This window comes from Malurus melanocephalus, unplaced genomic scaffold (genome assembly GCF_030028575.1).
Source record: "Malurus melanocephalus ecotype Western Australia unplaced genomic scaffold, MMel_1.1 scaffold_50, whole genome shotgun sequence".
In the NCBI taxonomy this organism is placed as follows: Eukaryota; Metazoa; Chordata; class Aves; order Passeriformes; family Maluridae; genus Malurus; species Malurus melanocephalus.
In genome coordinates this window covers 72,334-91,406 of record NW_026623282.1, presented here as the reverse complement: position 1 = coordinate 91,406, position 19,073 = coordinate 72,334, and the positions used below count along the sequence as shown (strand labels likewise).

The following is a 19,073-nucleotide window of genomic DNA, read 5'->3' as shown; positions in this document are numbered from 1 at the left end:
GATGAAATTCAAATGAATATTTTTTCTAAATTCTGTATATTCTAAATGCTAAAACTGAATTTACAGAAGAACAGCTGAACCTAATTTAGAAGTGTCTCCCCAACCTAGAAGATGGACTGGTTTGGAATACAGAGCTGTAGCAGGACTGGAACAGTTATTTTGAGCTCTGTTTGCTTGCAAAGTGCAAAGTAAATAGAGGCACCTTTCAGCAATTTTGTGCTTGTCAGCTAAGATACCCTTTATAAAGGAAAGATTTATTTGGTCAATGTTTCAGAACACTAAATACTAGACTAACAAGAGAATGGACTACCCATCCATCACATTACTTTTAATGCATCCTCTTTTCCGTAAAAAWTTTAAAAATATCAAGGAAAAACGCTTGAGAACTAGCATTAAAGACATTATKTAAAGGTCTTGAAGTAAACTTTCCTTCCTCTGTCCCTTTTGGTTATACTGAAGAGCTGAAAACATATGGAAAATTACTTCCAATGTGCTATTGTGAAAAACTTCCCACTTATGCTGGAAAGAGGCACCTGACAAATTCAAGTGTTCCCATCAACCCCTCACTACAGAGCACATGAATTAATTTTCCTAGGATCTAGCTAATTCAGTTTGGCTTTGCGGCTTTTTCCTTTTGGTTTGGTTTTGGGTTTGTATTTTTTTTTCCTTCACATTAGTGCATAATGGGTAATTGCTTAACCTAGAATCTGACCAATATTGATATGAATATCTTTGAGGAAGCTCTCCCCTTCAAAGTAACTGCAGATTTTTAGCTAATATATCAACGTTGGCAAATTTAGTAACACTCAGATGCCAGTATCCTCTAATAATGTCCTCAAAAAAGGCTGAGATACAGATGGGAACTGAGGTACAAAGATTAAGCCTTTTGTCTACTCTTAAAAAGCAACTTATTCCAAAGAAACCAAGTACTCTTCCTCCACTTGACACATCTGATTTAAGTAACTTTTTCCTTTTCAGTTTATGTAACTACTCCTTCAAAATGCACTGCAGTAAGTCACTAAGTTGACATTATTACAAAGGGTATAAACTAAAAGGAAAAATTTTAACATTAGTTCTGAGTCCCAAGRCTGTTGCCTTTTTATTTTTCTCCTGACAAACATATGAATAGAAGTTTCACAATTRTGTGTAAGGGGAAAAAAATTAAAGTATTTTGCACTTAAATTTCAGAGCCAGGAAGAATGTTTGGGTATATAAAAAGAGCTAACGAATATTCTAACAAAAGGAGGAGAAAAGGCTAAGTTTGGCTTATTTCCAGCCAAAATTGGACTGGGTAAGGGAAGCTGTCAAAACTTGCATTTACTTGCTGCTTTACTCCTTTGCTTTTCCCCAGGTGGAAACAGAGCCAAGTTTTCAAAGCTAGAAGTACCCTGAAGACCTGATTTTACTTCACAGATTTTCTGATGGRCTGAAGGGTGGCTGTGGGGCTTTGGATGGTGGAGGCTTCTGCCCTGGGCACTGGGCAGCACATCTGTAGGTGCCTTTGGCTTCCTCCCAACTGCAGCTCTGGGCAATGCTCAAGAGGGTGCTCAGGCTGGAGTGCAGCCATTGCCTCACTGTCTCCAAACAGCTCCTCTTCCCTCTCAGGTTGTCACCGCTCACCCTTCTCCCTGGTCCTGGTGATGACTGACACACAAAGGCRAAAAGGAATCTACAGCAGGTTCAGTGGAAAAGTCAGGGAAATGGCAGGATGTATCTGTGACATGCAGCCAGTGGTCAGAAGAGGTCCAAAGCCACATCGAAAGCAGGGGGAAGCAGTATGTGTAGACTTCACAGCTACAAAACCTTGACCTGGCACACCAGATTTTATTGATGGCTTCAAAACCGTCTTCAAAAAGTACAAGTTCAAGTATCTCACACCAGAATATTTTAAACATTTCAATTGTGATTTTCAGTGAAAGCTGCTATCAGCACAACACAACTGCTCACAATGTCAAAGCATAATGAACAAGAGTACCCATTTAATTCAAGTTTGTACTTTATGTTTATTTGCAAAATACAAATTAAACATTCTATTTCAGTTTCCATTATAGACTTTTAGGTACAATTTCAGTTACTGTGTCTTGTTCATTACTGGTACCATCTCAATACCAGCCTTGGTATTTGCCTTTCACACACCAGCACGGACTATACCTTAATGTAACCAATCAGAACAAATACCAAATTTTGTACACGATATTTAATGCAAAGTAGAAGCCTGGGGCCTTTTTAAAACCTTGCTGGGGTGTGAAATGTTGTGCCCTTTCAAAAAACACTGGTCACTATCTTCTGAACAAGTAGTGGAACAATGATTTCTGTATGCAAATACCACTAGGTACTGACTCTAAGATCACTTTTTTTCCCTAGAAAACACCAAATAAATACAAGCAATAAATGCAACATAAGCGGTTGTCAGCTACCTATTCTAAATCATATCTGTGAAAATACAAATGGGCACATTGTGAATACTTAAAAGAGTAAAGTGCTTTTAACATCAAGCAAGTGAACGCATCTAGTGTTGTACCACAGGCAATATATCCATTTTGGACAAAACAGTTTCCATGCAATTAGTCAGCAGCGATCCCCTGCATTCATTTATAATATTAAACTAGGACATATTACCTCAGTCATACAGGGTTTAAAGTCAGGATACTGTGTACACTTGCAAAACTCAACCAATGCTCTATATTAGCATATTTTTGAGCACTGCTACAGCAAGGTAGATTTTTGTTGGGTATTTTTACCTCTTAAGACGCCAAACCTTTGGTGGTGTAAATGCAGCGGACACTGAAAATACCACTGAACCAACACAYGATTGCATTATGCAGCTGACAGGAATGGGAAGAAGAAAAAATCAAAAGCAAATTTAATGGCTTTATGCACTGTGCTCCTCCAGTCCTGCTCTATTTTCACATGCCTCCCTGCAGGTAAGAGTTTAGACATGCAATTCAAGCAAGTGATTGCTTTCAGTTCAAAGACAGGCCATTTACTGCCAAGACGACCCTCCAGAATTGTGCTGAATTCAATTATACTCCCTTGCCTCAAGTTCAACAACACTTTTTTAAACTCATTGCTTGCCTTCAGCACAATATCTTTGGTTATATCATCCTCCTCTATAGGCTTGCTTCCATTTTTGCTACTGAAAGGCATGCCCACAGTTATTTCAAATTTATACCGATCAAACATTTTCATGTGGCATTTATGCTTTGTCAAATACTTCAGACGACACAATTCCTCCTCCTCCAGTGTAACATTTTTGGGATCACAAAGAGGGTAGGTTTCACCATACAAGCATCTCATCCAATCACCTATAAAAAACGGAAGCATATTTATTGCAGATTCTGCACTATTGTCAATCTCTGTCACACGCACGTATTTGAACCGCCCAGTCCACGTTACTCGGTGTCCTTCCAGGTGACTGCACAAAATCTGAGTACGTGCCATGTTAGTCTCCTTCCAGGCCCGGGGTCCGCAGAGAAAACCATACTGATTCCACGTCAGGGTGGAGTTGTAAACTTTCATTCCCTCAGACCGATACACATAGAACCAACAGAACAGCACTACAGCTGTAATCCACACCAGAATGAGTTTCACAATCGAGCTTCGAGTGAGCGATTTCACCACTTCAACTACAGAGAARTTAACCTTTGTCCACCATCGAAAGAGCAAAGGCACGGCACACAGAACCAGGGTCACTACAATTTTCATGAGCTCCAGAGACAAAAACCACTTAATGAAGTGGACGAGACACATCAGGGCAATGCCTACACCCAGCACTGGGAGTGCAAAGAGGAACAGAAAGTAACCGATGGATGCACGAACGAGCCCAATGCCAGAGGACTCCCGCAGAATGACCACAGACAGTTCACACCACATAAAGCACACCAGGTATGGGACCAGGTAGCAGTAGGTGCCTTTAAAATTCCGTAGTTGGGCCATTCTAAAGAAAAGATAGAACAAATACAAAAACAGAAGGCATGGGATGCTTACATTGATCACAAAGAAATGGCCTACAGGAACTGTAAAGAAGGTTTTACCTAAGAATTTCAAGTAGCCAAAATTCCCAGGCAATACCTGCAGTAGGGATAAGCAACCTGCAGCCATTTCAGTCATTAATGCCCTTCTTGTGTAAGGCTCTGCACAGGTGCTTAAACTCATGTAACTTGTCACTGTGAAGAAAACTGAGACAGTAGCTAACTCTGAGCATGGTATACAGTCTTTGCTTGCTATAGGGAAGGAAAAAATTACAAAGAATACCGAGAGCAAGAAATAAATGTATGGCTCTAAGTGATTCCATCCAAAGTTCACCTCAGCTTGCTCAACATCTAGGTTTGGTTCAAAACGAAGCAGTAAGTCAGTCAAAGCACGGAAGTTCTCCCAAGCCTTACTGTCCTGAAAAACTTTCAGTGTGCAAATCACCATAGAAATGAAGGACAAATAGAATATGACTAAWGGAATTATGAAGGCAAAAAAATCAATTGTCAGATTACTGATGATGAAGAAAAAGATGAGAGCATTGATATGGTGTGTTGGAACAATGGTAGACAGCCAATGCATTCCTGCCTTTGATGCAATATCTATAAGGTATTCTTTAATTTCCATAATGGCATGAAGTGGATATTTTACAACCTGGAAAAAGAGAAAGAAGCATTTTATTAATGAGCAGTTTTGTATCTTTACATCACAGATATTCTTAGCTGCAGCAGTAGCAGCCAGTTGTCTAACCTCAGCTGACATGAACAGATTTATATTTCAGATCAATGTTGCCAATAAAATAAGATTACTGTGTCTGAGATTATTAGCTCCATTTTGATTAATTCAGTCAGACGAAGCTTAGAGGCGATTTTGATTTCAGGCAAGATGTATTTCATTACATTTGACACATATAATTAAATGGCTTCCTAGTCAAATATTCTGCTCTGCTAACTTCATATTGAAGATGAACTACATGGCTACAGTCGTGCACTATCTGAAGTCGTTACTTGAGCTGCAAGTACTGTACTTTAAAACATGTAACTCTGCCACATTCTGCAAGGATTATGCTATACATTCGATACATATACACTGGAGGAAGCATATACACATACACAAGATTCATATACACATACAAGAAGTCTTTACAGCTGTGGCTTTATCTTTAAACAATYCTTCTCAAGCATCAAGTGATGCAGCTGTCAAAACCTGGTTTGGAAGCAGCAGCAGTATTAAATTCAATTTCTACACATTTATGCATTCTTTTAACTCCACAATAGTAACTATAGAGGATCTTAAAATTCTACCTATTTTACATGGCATTTTCCAACAGTCACTGGATAACAGCGAAACTGCTGGATAAAACACTCTCCCTATGAACAACCAGACACTTTACAAAAGATCAATTAAAAGGTACAGAATTTTTCAAATGCACATTCAAGTACCATGTAGGGACATTAGATACTGCAGTCAATCCTCCTTCCACCATAAAACAACAGTTTTTATGTTTGYCCAGATGTTACATCTTTATATTAATTAGTTCAAGGGAAAGGTCAAGAATGTTCCAGCAAATACCTGTGGCAATGTGTTGAACTGGGACAATACACACCCCAATGATTTGTGCAAAAGCTTGTTCATTTATGRAAGTATCTCTTTTCTTCATAAATGCATCTCTTTTGAACAATTAGCCATGTGAAAGCTCGTAAAGAAACWCCTTTCACTCCCCCTTTTTTCCCACCCMTACAATATGATAATGGACAACAAAATTACAACAWAACCTCTCAGGTCAGCAGCCACACYTGCTTAAAAATTATGCCAGTATTGAAGGCATGCACCTTAATTTTCCCTTCTCATTTCATTAATTAGAGAATATCAGTGTAGAAGCTAACAGCAAGTTTCACCATTCTTGAATTCCATCATAACAGAACATTTTCATGCTATGGATAATTTTCCCCACCTGCTTGGTCCTGTTTAAATTAGAAAGATATGAAGAATATAACAACATCTATAATAACAATAGGGCAGTGATGACAGGTACTTTTAAATCCTTACTGAACATGTAATGAAGGTACATTGTCCTCTTACAGGGAAAACTGTTATCACTTTCTTTTAAATATGTGACTCATATATACAAAACTTGAAACATTTATATGAAGTCATGTCAAAAAAGAAGTTAAAGCAACAAATCTTGTACTGATCTATACAGACTAAACATTGGTATTGAGAGAGAAGTGCAAGTCACTCCTGTTTTGTCTGGGATGCTTGAGTCAAGAGCCCATTCAACATAAGCTGTTTTCCATATTGCTTTTTTACCTTCAGTCGTAGAGGTAATTCTTCAGGACTCTTCCCTGCCAGCTCATCATCTTCCTCTTCATGCATAATCAGGTTAGATGGGATGATACCCTTTGCATACTTCTTGGTAATTTCAACAAAGTCATCCAAAGCAATAAATTTTTTAGCTAAAAAGATAAAACGAAAATTTGGAGCAAATTTTATCACAACACCATATTGATTATGAATTGGAATATTAGTTTTCTTTCCTGCCAGAATCTAGTCTACAAAACGTGAACTACTGACAAGGTTTACCTTGCAACTTGTCCTGTGATCTCTGCTGAAAACAACAAGCTCCTTCTGCCAGCAATATATGACTACTCTACATCTTGTCAGACCAGCAAGTAAGTTTATTATACTGGTAAGTGGGAGAACAGAGTGAGTGAATGTAGCTTATCTGCAAGTATTCCACAATAAAAAAAGGCGACTGGATTAGGTCACACAGTTTTAAATAATAAACTATTGTCTCTGCTTCAGAGAAATCTTTCACTGCTGCATTGGAAAGAGAGACTTGTACAGGAACAGTAATGAATTATCTGTCTGTTATCAACTGAAAAACTGACTTCTGATCTGTCATTTAACAGTCATTTTTCTCAGTTCAGAAGTTACAGACATATGATTATGGGAAACACACAATTATTTTATCTATGAGACAAAATATGGATTATTTACAGTGTATTAATTTAATGTGCTATGTGCCTATACAAAGGGCCTTCCCCAAATTGTATCAATTGTGTCTAACACAGATAGCCAGCCATAAAATAGACCTTGCTCAGTTTACACAGAGACAAAATTTATCCCTCTGCCCTGGAAGATCCTTATCCACTCCTGTGAATATAAGGGAGGCATGAGGTTACTYCCAAAAACTCTAGGGGAACTGCAAGACAGAAGATGATTTATGCACTGGATCAAACTCTTTGCACAGCTAGCTCTCTACATTAACATGGATTAACTAGTTTCTATGGCAGACAAGCTTGATGCAGTTTGTAAAGGAGGATAATTAACAGCAATTTTTCCCATACACTAAAGCAAATGTCATTGCTGTATACATGAAAGAACTGAATGACAAAAATCTGTAATAGACCTCCTACGCAGTAAATTTAACTAGTCAGCTGATACAAAGATATGAAAGCTGGCCTGCTTAATACKAGCTTGAGATTTTAAAGAGACAGAAAATGGAACTGCTACATCCAATTTAAAATCATAGGATTAGTGGGCTTGAGCCCAGAAATTTTTTAATTTAAATATGCTACCTTTATAGAAGCAACATATAAATAGCTCAGTATTTAATAYTGAAAACACTGTAGATGCAGAACAAAATAAAGTATTTGTCTCAAGACACATACTACAGGTAAAGGAATGTTAAAAGARTTCAACAAAAACCTCAGCATTTTACAATCTATCTTTTGGTTTAATCTCACAATATGAATGCTGCCTTTTGCTTGGACTTTTACAGCTCCCCTCCTCCATGCCTGAACCCTTATGTCCCACAAAATACCACCTGGCATGCCTCCCAAGAAACAAGAAAGGATTTATTTTTGCTAACTATATCATTCACAGACTGTAAGGCAATACTACTTGCATCAAGAAATCTGTGAGACTCTTTAGCTGTCTTGGTGGGGTTCAGATTAAGCCTAATACGAAATGTGTCATCTAAATTTACTGTCTTATTGGGAAAAAATATACAGGGCTGAAATAGTCTTGTGTAGAATCAGCAAGCAGACATAGTTAGAACCTCACAAAAATACCTTAGCAGCACTTTTACAGGATCATGGGACGTCCTGAGAAGGAAGGAGTTATTAACTTACTATGTATAGATGGCCTATCCACTGCAATGACAGGCACCCTCTCAGGCATGCAACAACTGCCCACTGACAATGTCACCTCTAATTTTCTGTTTATATCTCCATTTAGGACAACCCAGATCAGATATCTSCAAATACATATCTGGCTTAAAAATTACCTTCCAAGTATTGGCAATGTACTTTAACTGAAAGTGGTATCTCCTGCTGGCAAGGTAAATGAAACTCAGTGWGTCAGAGAAGTAAATGCTGGAGAGTAACAGCTTTCTTGCTTCTCYATGAAAAGGTAAAAGCTCTCTAGAGAAGAGGTAACAGCTTAACTCCTACTTTATGTGCTTGATGAAAACTTTTCATTTTTAAATGTCATTAGTATTTTGTCACCCAAGTGTCTCTTAAATTGATATAAAAAGCGTATTTTTCAGATTCTACTTTATTATTTGAAGATTTTTTTTTCAATTTGGTTATGACAAATTCCCCTGTCTCCCCCCATCCACCCTAGGAAAAGAAAAATGTTCACATCAGTTTCTGCCTACATTTACAGACAGGTTCATTTTCTGCCTTGTTATTTTATCTGCAATTTAAGGCTTAAAAAAATCGTATTTGCCAGTTCCTTTTCTGATAACTCTCTGAATTACTGAAGAATCCAGAACAAAATTACTTTCTGTGCACTCAAACAGTAGCAGCACAGACCAGTCACTTAAAGGAATGGAAAGAACCTCAAAGCAACACAGCTCAAATGAACCCAAATACATTTGTGATATGATACACTGACCAGACAATGAAACACAACAGTCTTGTCCTTGCAGGACTGTCTYGAGCTTGCCAGAAGTGGCAGCCAGGTCACAAAAACAGCTGACACACTCTCACAGAAGGTTTGATAGCACCAGAAGCTTGCTTTCCAAAATATTATTTCTCACATCACTTACTCCCTTTATTCACACACAGGCACATGGCCCTGCTCCCCTYTTACTTCTGTCAAATTTAATGTAGAACTGAAATACTCATCTTAGGAATGTTGTTTTTCAGAAGTCACCTGTGTAATGAACACAATCGTTGAAGGTAAAGGCCAAATTTACCTAAAGAAATGAATATCTAATCTTTCAAGGAGTTTAAACCTGCAAACCCTCAGATTTGGGTCCTTGTTCCATGTATGACACTTTAGTTACACATAAATCTCAACTACAGATGTATTAGTAAATAATACACTTTGTGACATTTAAAAGTGCTCTTCAAGTACTGATCTAGATTGCACATGAACTATTCCATATGACTTAGTGCATTTCAAAAAACTGAAGTCTTCGTGACAATGAATAATTGAACCTTATGTTAGATACTGTTCTTGAAAAACATGCTGCATTGTTGACAATTCATTTTCTTCATATAACACTTTGACTTTCCTCCTAAAAGCACAGCAACACATACGCATTTCTTAGTTATGCCAGACTAAGGATAACTTTTAATTCCAATCTCCACCCCACTCTACCTTAAAAAACTCACAGATTTGGGTCTACAAACCTGACCTCGTGTGTGTTAAGAGGTATAGTTCTTCACAATACATGAACTAAGATGCTGTAAATAATAAAAGAAGTATCTTGGTGCATCTTTCCTAAATCAGTCATTGAACAAATATGAAAAGACAAATATTAATTATAAGGGAAGGGCAAACAGAAGCCAGGCAAATAGAATGAGGGATCTGTCTGCATTAAGTTGGTGCATAATTAATTCCCTTACTGTAATCAGAAAGCTTACTGCATTTAGAACAAAGAAAAAGTACTGAAAGCGCAAATTTTTTTTTGCTGAGTAGATGAGTGCTGAAAGGACAAGAATATAGAAACAACAGATAAACATGCAAACTTCCTTTTAGCAGTTGACTATAATGGTGATGTCTTCTGTGAGCTCACAGGCAGATGAGTTATTTGCCTTGCACAYAGAATAAAATGCCACTATCAGTTTAATGAAATCCAAACCTTCTACACATTCTTACTGCGGCAACATAAAATTGTTTACTAAACAATTAGTAAACAAATGTTTACTGAAACAAACCAGAAACTAAAACCACYGGTCAAGACTGAAAACAGCAGCATGCACTCACATTCACTGTTCACTAATCGCTCCAGCATCCTTCTCTGCTTCTGCACAGACTTTGGGACTGGGCCAGGCTGCTTCTCACCATCTGGGTCAATAACAGAAGGTTATGGTAAGTTAAAGCAGTCAATTAAAGTGATCAAATACTAACTGCAACATCTGGGGAAGGGTATTTTCTCAAAGTAATGAAAAGACAAACTTACATTTAAACAGATAGGAAGTGACAATATAGTTTTGTATATTTCTGTTACTATATTTGAAAACAGGACTGCTATAGCTAACATATAGTGCTGTAGTGGCAAAGTGAACCAGGTGTCTTGAAGATTGAATTTGTAAATTGAAACACATAGTAAGGTATCATCAGGATGGGAGGTAGAGGAAAAAAAAATCAAATACAGCAAAGCAATGAAGTACCTATTTYCCAAAGACAGCGAGTGCTAAATGAAGATATTTAAAATACCTGGTCATTTGAATAAGTGCTTAACTGATCCACGACCTACAGCAAGTGGTGGTCCAGACAGCACAGTTATTGAAAGAAGGTTTGTCATTGACAGAGTCCCATTATCTTAAGTAGATCATACATTTACCATTATTTCCTGCCTGACTGTTTATAAAGCCCTGTAAGTTTCTAGCTGTATGGTGCCCATAAATCTGTATTCTATCAATACCATAAATCAGTCCATAAACAAACCTCCATCATCAACTTGCCCAACGTTTTCCAGTAGTTCAGAAACCGCCAATTGCTTCTTCTTTTTTGGGTTTAATTTCCAATACATGACCAAGGCAGCTTTTCGCACAGCTCTCTCCAAGTCAGTCTCAGATGTTAAATTTTTCACTTCTTCCTCATTCTCTGAAGTGATGCCTCAAGAAAAGAAAAAAATACATTAAAAAACATACACAYACATAGTTATCCCACACCCATGCAGAAATCATAGATTTGCTCACAGTATTTTTTTCTCAGTTTAGCTGGAAACTTCTAAAGTATTAGTCACATTATGACCACCTAAATAAATTACTCAAATCCCTCCTGTGTCCATTGCTTACCAAAATCTATGCACATTGCTTAAATTTAAACTGTACTTCAAAGATGTGCAAGATATGCCTTATACTATGTCTTCCTTCAGCTTTTGAAGTATAGCAGACCAGGCAAAAGGTAGTGCAGATATGCATGGCTAACATGCAAAGGCACCAAGAACTGAATAAAAGCTCTTTTTCGTTTTGTTGGGTTTTCCCCCTGCCTCCATAAGAGTCCAGATAGTTGGCAGACAAGAACACACCATTCCAAGCATGGGAAGCAGCATGAAGGAAAACAAAAATCCTAAAATGGGACCAGTTAGAAGAGAGGTGGAGAGGGGCAAAAGAGWGAAACGATAGCAGGTATGTCAGTGTGTGGTTATATATGATCTTCAGAGTCAGTGCAAAGAAACTTCAWTGAAAGGTGAGGAAGGGAAGAACAAACATGGATTTAATGAAGGAATCCAAGCAAATAATTAATAAAAATGCTTTAATGAGCAGTACTGGCAATTAATGCTTTTAAAATTACCTGTTGGAGCAGTCTGTTAGCAACTASCCATGCAATTTACCACAATAATTTCTATCATACTTTAACCCTTTTTTCAGAATTACAGAGTACTGTTTCAAATAATGAGGGAAGTGCAAGCTGAAAGCCTCAGGGAACCCATACCTCTTCTTTCTGCCAGGCATTTACGCAACAGTTTGACAGCTTCTCTTCGACCTTGCTTMGCAGCAAGGATGAACCAGTCAACTGCACTACAATTGTTAAGTTCTTCATCCTCCTCTTCTGCTATTCTCAAGAAGTGCTTCCCCACCTATAATAAAAAGGCAACAAAATTCCTTCAATTACTGAAATATATTTTACTTCATCTCTGTCTTGTCTTTCCTCCCATCCCCTGGAACTCTGCTAAGATAAACTCTGAGCAAAAGGTCAAAACATTTGCTCCTAGCACTAAAAATCAAAGCTGATCTTTTTATTGGAAAGATCAGGAAGAACTGGAAGCAAGAAGGAATTGCAAACCATTTACTCAGGTCAGTGAATTCGTTGCTGTTAGTGTTCAGGCATCTGGCAGGATCAGGTGAAGCTCCTGTTAGAGAGTTTTCTTGAATTCTTTTCCTCCTACAACAATGACCAGACAATATGCTAGCCTCATTTTAGAGCCAGAAAAAGTGAATGTAATATAATCTGATGCCAGTGACAATCAGAAATTCAGATGAAGTTATTGACAAGGCCTTGACATGGAAGCAGGCTTCAAGCAGGGCAAATCCCTGACTCACAGCAGTTCAATCACTGAAGGTCAAAGCAAACTCATGATTAACTGGTGAATGGAATAAAACTAATACTGCTTAAGAATCAAGCAATTGCAGTGAAAAAGCTTATAAAAATTCTCCTATTCAGGATTAAATTACCAAGCAGCTGTCTATATTACTGTTTTACAGGTAAGAAAAAAAAAACCCACCTTTTTTCTTCCTTCTAAAACTTAAAATATATGAAATTATACTAGTAAATATATTTACGCCAAAGTATGAAACGCTTCTGTTTATCACAGCACAAGGCAATAAAATGTTAAACAGCAGAAAATGACCAAACCTACTGGACATTTTATCTGCATACTTGGAGAATCTGGCAAATGTTTCTGCTTGRCTCATGGCACTCTCTCTCTCCCTACCATTACTTCAGCTACATTCTAGGAGCAATTAGTGCAATACCTTTAGAGAACAGCTTCACAAATCCACAGTATTATCTGCTGGGAAAAAAAATAACTGAAAATTTCACTTAAAGTTTCATTTGTTACTGCAAATGAAAAAAGGTGACTAAAGAAATGTTGTTGAAAGATTAGGAAATTACATTATCCCTATGTAAATTAAATGTACTGATATAATTGGAAAGGTCTTTCCTCTTCCAGTAAAGGTTATTTCTYCAGCCATTTAACTGGTTTCATACACTCAAGTGAGTGCTCCAAAAACTTCCAAAACAGACAGTTATTGGGYAGACATTAAATCCATAGCATATACAGTGAAGCTATCCAAAACCATACTGAAACATGGAGAAAATTGGACTAGGTAATCCAAACATAGATAACAAAGTCATGCTAGAGTTCAATGGGAGGTACACACCAAGAAGAGAGYGTATGAGATAAAAAAAAGATTTCACCAATTGCATAGTAATTTACGACCCAACTGGAGATGAACCTTCAGCTATTTATTTCAGAAAATAATTGCTTGAACAAGTTACATGATAAGTAACATCCATCTGACAAGAACAGCTGTTTCTTGAACATGTTTATCTTTATAGCCACTGAGATTTTGAGCAAAGCTTTAAGAGTAGCAGCACTTAATGGTGCAGCTCTTAAGTTTCYACAGACCTCTTCGACACAGAAACACATATTGCAAACATCAACTAACAGATCTTGGGACTAGTCACAGCACAAAAGGCTACTGCACAAGCAAAATRAAAGCATAACACCTGTGTTATTATGCAATTGTTTTTTGGCTYGTCTGTGGTTTTAACAGCAAAGTTCATATATCAAACCACCTGAAAATGGCTGCAAAGYTCTTGCCTGCAGCAGTCAAAGGAGGAAGAAGAGATGGAATTAAATTAATTTCTCATTTAAGCAATCTGGGATTMTCTCTTTCCAATGAGCTGAAACTGTGAAATGAAGTCATAGTTCATAACAGCTTAACACAGACTCTCACACTGTACTCCTCCAAAGGCTGCTCCCATCTCTGGCTTTGCTAAGTGAGGTAGTCTTCTCAAGCAGTCCCCTTGCAGATATTCTCTGGTTAAAGACAAAGAACTGCCTTTTCTCCATTACAGAATTCCAGTTATCAGTGTTTCATTTATGTAACTGCCATAGAGTTATTTCTCAATTAAAAAAAACCCAAAAAACCATAAAGTTTCAGTAATAGATGTTGACAGTCACTTAGAGGGCATTTATTTCCACAGTCATTGTAGAATTACTTTTGAAAAAACACAGAATAATAACTTCAAGCCATTGAACCATCCAATTTCAYGTGTTTGACTTTSTAATTATKARCAAACAGCACAACAGTGGCCTTTCAGCTTCTCATTCATACTCCTACAAAGGTAAGAAATAAAAATACATTTTTCTAATTGATTCTAAAGGAATGTACTCAACAATAGAGAAGAAATAAATTTCTTTTAGAGTTTTAAAAWCTAAAAGCTAATTCTCTCTCCACAAATAACAAGAAATGTGACTGCATAAAAAAGAAATGATTGTATTTTGGGTTTCATTTCAGGCAGTCAATTAATCCTGAGTTTATACTGAAGCAAAATTTTATGGTGTATTTCTTTACGATAAGAAKCCTATTATTGTGTGGGAATAGAAAATGTACACAGTTGAAGACATAAAGGAGGGAGTGAAAGTAGAATTAACTGTGAAGGAGAAAACCCCCCATCATTTATGTACATACATATGCATCTTAGGCTTAGATTACATAAGTATTTCTGAGTATTTTACTTAATTGGAAGTTATATTCTGAAAGAATATTACAGAGCTTGCTTCATTTTGTATGGAGGAATAGAGCCAAAAGATGGATTTTACAGCAATGACTCCCTAAAGGATAATGTTTCATCCTCCACAAAGCTCCCAGCTGTTTCAAAGTGAGGAATTTGTTACTGTCTCAGGTTACAACTCCAAGGTCAGCCTGCCTCTCTAACAAGTTGAGATGGAAAGGGAACAAGCCTAGCATCGCTGTATTTTTTTCTTCCAGCTTTAAAAGAATTTCTTTCTCATTTATTTACAGTAAGAGTGGTGATCCTTGGGGAAAAATTCAAACCACAAATGAGTATGTAAGAGACTGCAACCACTCCCTCTTGGCAGCAAAGCTGAATTTGGAAAAGAATGCCCAAGTAAAAACCAACCAAGTTAAACACAATTAACAAATTCAAACCCTTCTAGACAATTTTAGGCTATTTATTCTAGATACACCAGATGATGTAATGCAGTAGAAAACTGGTTCAATTTTTCTAAARCCTAAGGAAATACCTGAAGTGCAAAGAAATACAGATTGGAATTGCTATTGTTAATTCAATTTTATCYGCCATTAAATAAGTAAACACAGCTAATCTCAATAAATAAGGAGGGGCTTCTTTTCTAAAATGTGTTAATTCAACAGAGAAATGGCACACAAGCAAAAYATCAGCCAACCAAGCTCTGCCCCTGCTAAAGCACCTCCATGGCAGTTTCCTCCACAGAGTCCAGCCTAAGAGCCCTGGTATCTTTGTATACCGTGCAGTGCTGAACAAACAGCATTTAACAGTCCCTATCTGCACACCTCTACACATGCTTCTTTAAAAAAAAAAGTAAAACAAAATCAGTTCTGTACCTTCTCCATGCTAAAGAGTTGGACCTGAAGCCACTCACACTCCCAAGGAAGCAGCATTTCTCAAAGCAGAGAAACCAGTTGGCATCACCTTTCTTTGAATAGTTTAGCATCTAAACAGACACGATTCAACTGAGGAAGAGGTAATAGTTCTACAGCAGGCAATGCTATTTTTGGGATTAAGAGTAAACAAGACCAGACAAAAACATATAAAATTACCTCTGTTTGTGCCTTTGGTTCTCCAGCTTTGGCCCTCTCAAGCAGTTCTTCAAAGAGCGCTTCAGGTTCTTCCCTCATGCCCTCTATAAATTAATTTGATAAAGAAAATTGTTTACTACCAATTGTTTGAAGTATTTTAAAAATGATTGCTATATGTGGTTGAAAAATTAAATGATCAGAACAAAAAARTCCAACACAAGTGTTTTGCAAGGAAAGTGGAAATTAACATTACAATATTTGCCCTCCACCTCACTATTGTACTTCAGCATATTTACCCTTACTTGTTATTTGGTACATGCCACAGGATGGCACAGTTTATAAGTTCTCATTTACTTCCACAAAATTCCTTTCTCAATAGAATGTTCATTACATTAATATGAGCGCATGTTGAACATGTAATAGGGAGCAGTTTTTGTACTATTACCATTCTCTTCTTGATAGCACTTCAGTCTTTCACCTGTCAATCTCTTTATTTAGCACTGCAACCTTTTCTAGAATTYTGAAAAATTAATCAGCATTCAAAACAGTGTATTGGAAAGCTCAGTTCCTCAGTCTCTGGAGCATACAGAAACTAACAACAATTACATGCACTAAATCTTATTTTTTTTCAGTTTTGCTCCACACTCCACTAGTATTTTTCTTCTTTCCCATCTACTGAACACATATAGACTTACACAATTGTTTTTCTTCAAAAGCATCATACTGCTCCACCAGTCAATCATAAAGAAAAACTCTTGAGAGCTYTATCTGATATCCATGTTGCAAACAACATCATGCTGCATGCTACTCAATGCATGAAGAATTAGTTAATTACAAAGCTGATGAAGGCCAAGACTGCTACTTTTTTATGAGATGACTTCTCATAAATTAGTTTGGAAAATTTTTAAAGAGAAAAATCAATACAACGTTTATGTTTTAAGTTGGGTAAAAATGGACAACTGACCAATGAATCAGACTTATAGCTTTACTAACCAACAAATCTAAAATCATGGAAAGGTAGATACAAATTTTACAGCAAGCACCAAAGTTTGACCCCTATTYACCACAGTACCCCACACATACACACTGTGACACTTTATAGCTATGTCCTGGGGCAGTGGCAGCATGAGAAGCGTGCTTGGGAAGCAGTTTCAGACGTAGGAAACKGAATTTCAGGCATCCACTCCAAGTCACACCAGAAGCTGCTGAGCAGTGCTGCCAGCTGAGAGGCCAGCCAGCATCAGCTTTTCTTTAGAACATGGCAGAAAGGAAGAAAAACCCTGTTCCACATGATCTTCTGAAGAACAGTGTTACTTGCATTCTTTAACGTCCCTGTTACTGGGACTATTTTCAGACAAGGACAGGCTACAAGCCAACACTTTCATTAAAATGGATGTATGTAACAAGAACAAACCATGAAGTAAGATTTCTTCTTCACCATGCCACAGTTTTGTCTGCCAAGCTCCACTTGGAAAAATTTTAATGCCAGATTATAACATGTTCTCTGCCTAAACAAGGCCCAGAATGAAAAATAATTTTCATTTACTACTTGGTCTTCTCAAAAAGCTGAAAAATATTATTGTAAAATAGGCAAACAGCATCCCARCAAAATTAACTACTTAATCTCCTTGCCCTGATATATAACCAACATAATTTGAACTCTAAAAAAGTCAGAAGCCTGTTTTCCAGACGGTACCATTAACACCAGCAAACATCATTCAGGGACTCTCTGCTAACAATAAACAACAAGTTACAGGAGAGAGYATATTGTTTGAAGGAAGAATAACAATATTCATCCACCTACCCCACCCAAATGAAATGAGCTGGGCAAGGCAGTACTTTTCTTTTTCTTCCTGTGCTTTCAAATTAATTTTCAATTCATTAATTTTCAAATCTCTTTCTGCATCAAAATTTCAGTATTAGCTGTCTTAAGAATGCCTTTTTTTTTCTGTTGAGGGTTTTCTACATGTTGAGAACACCACAAATATTTTAGTGATACTCTGGAGAATATAGGAGACACTATTCAGAAGTCAGTGTTGGTTAATTAAGTGGAATTTACTCACACAAGAAAAAAGCCAAACTACAGAAAGCAATTTGCTAAGCTGATAAAAACCCTAATAAGGAAGACAGTTTCTTCCTTTCTCTCTTGCTCCACTTGGCACATGTAAGAGCATGGCACAGCTCTGAGTCCTTTTAGCTCTTCTTGATCTGAAGAATGCATTAGATAAGAAAACTTACTACAACAGAAAGCTGAAGAAAAAAAACAGAAATGTTTTACAACAGCAGGTTATAGTTACTTTATTGTAATTGCATTGCAGATTAACATCTTTATAATTTTATTTGAAAAGTTGTGGGAAAAAAATTAAAAATGTGCAGCCTTATGGTGAACTACCTCCTTCAATGAGAAAAAAAAAAAAGTGGTGTTATTGCAGTAAGCTTGTTGAAATGTTTGTTCTAACAGAGTTGACTTCCAGGGGGAAAAACACTTTCTGCTGTTATTTTCAACTTAGTGGACAATCCCTCCCACCCAGTTATCAATTCTATGTACCTGCACGTGATCTATGAATATAAATAACAGATAGTTAATTAAAACTATGCCTGTGGGTTGACTCTGTAGTTGTAGGGCAAAGGTGGAAGAACGGGTTGTGGAGATCAAATTTAAAATATCTTAGTATATATAGTTCCTGTAACCAGCAATATTTTTCCTTTCCTTGAAAGATAATCAACAGGTCAAGCATGAATGACTCTGGTTTCATGACTGCCATTATCAACCACTTTCTCACAAGGTATATAGGTCAGTCTCTGAAGGTAATTAGTCCAAAACGCAGTCAAGGTGTGTTTTAGAACRAGGATGGACAACATACACTTTCTTTCAATTCAGCTCAACACCAGAACAAACACTACACAAGACTATGTGCGCACCTATAACAATACCAAAAGAAATGATCTATAACTTATCACCCCTGTTCTTAAGTGTGTTTCTAGTCAGAAAATGTCTTCATGTGTATTCCTCCCACATAAGAGTACTGCAATGGAAATGCTGTCAGTGGAAGCTTTTRTTTTCCAGCTTTGCTAAAAACTCATGTCTTTTTAATGTCAAATTTTACTGTCTTGAATATAAAAATTTTCAGAAGACAGGGATACTCATCTTGCAATACTTCACATATCTTTTATGACAATTAAAACAGACTTCACTAGCTGTTTTGTGTCAGGTGCATTGATATAAGCCAATGAAGTCTATCAGTTATTCAAGGCTCACAAGCACTGCAGTCATTCAAATGAAAGCAGGCAAGTGAAAGCACAAAAGTTTTAGACAGCACGTAGCAT

The 19,073-nt window shown here is 37.1% G+C and overlaps 1 protein-coding gene across 7 annotated transcripts in view; it reads right to left on the bottom strand.

Annotated features, from left to right (window-relative positions):
- Positions 1-1,794: 1,794 nt before the first annotated feature.
- WFS1 (wolframin ER transmembrane glycoprotein) overlaps positions 1,795-19,073 on the bottom strand; it is a 32,376-nt gene continuing 15,097 nt past the window's right edge. For all 7 annotated transcript variants that reach the window (XM_057365242.1, XM_057365235.1, XM_057365240.1 and 4 more), the window contains exons 3-8: positions 15,768-15,850; positions 11,872-12,016; positions 10,879-11,049; positions 10,195-10,275; positions 6,283-6,428; positions 1,795-4,626 (exon numbers count right to left, since the gene is read on the bottom strand). In XM_057365242.1, the coding sequence (XP_057221225.1) occupies positions 2,818-4,626; positions 6,283-6,428; positions 10,195-10,275; positions 10,879-11,049; positions 11,872-12,016; positions 15,768-15,850 (2,435 nt within the window). In that variant the 3' untranslated portion in view covers positions 1,795-2,817. The remainder of the gene's footprint in view (positions 4,627-6,282; positions 6,429-10,194; positions 10,276-10,878; positions 11,050-11,871; positions 12,017-15,767; positions 15,851-19,073) is intronic.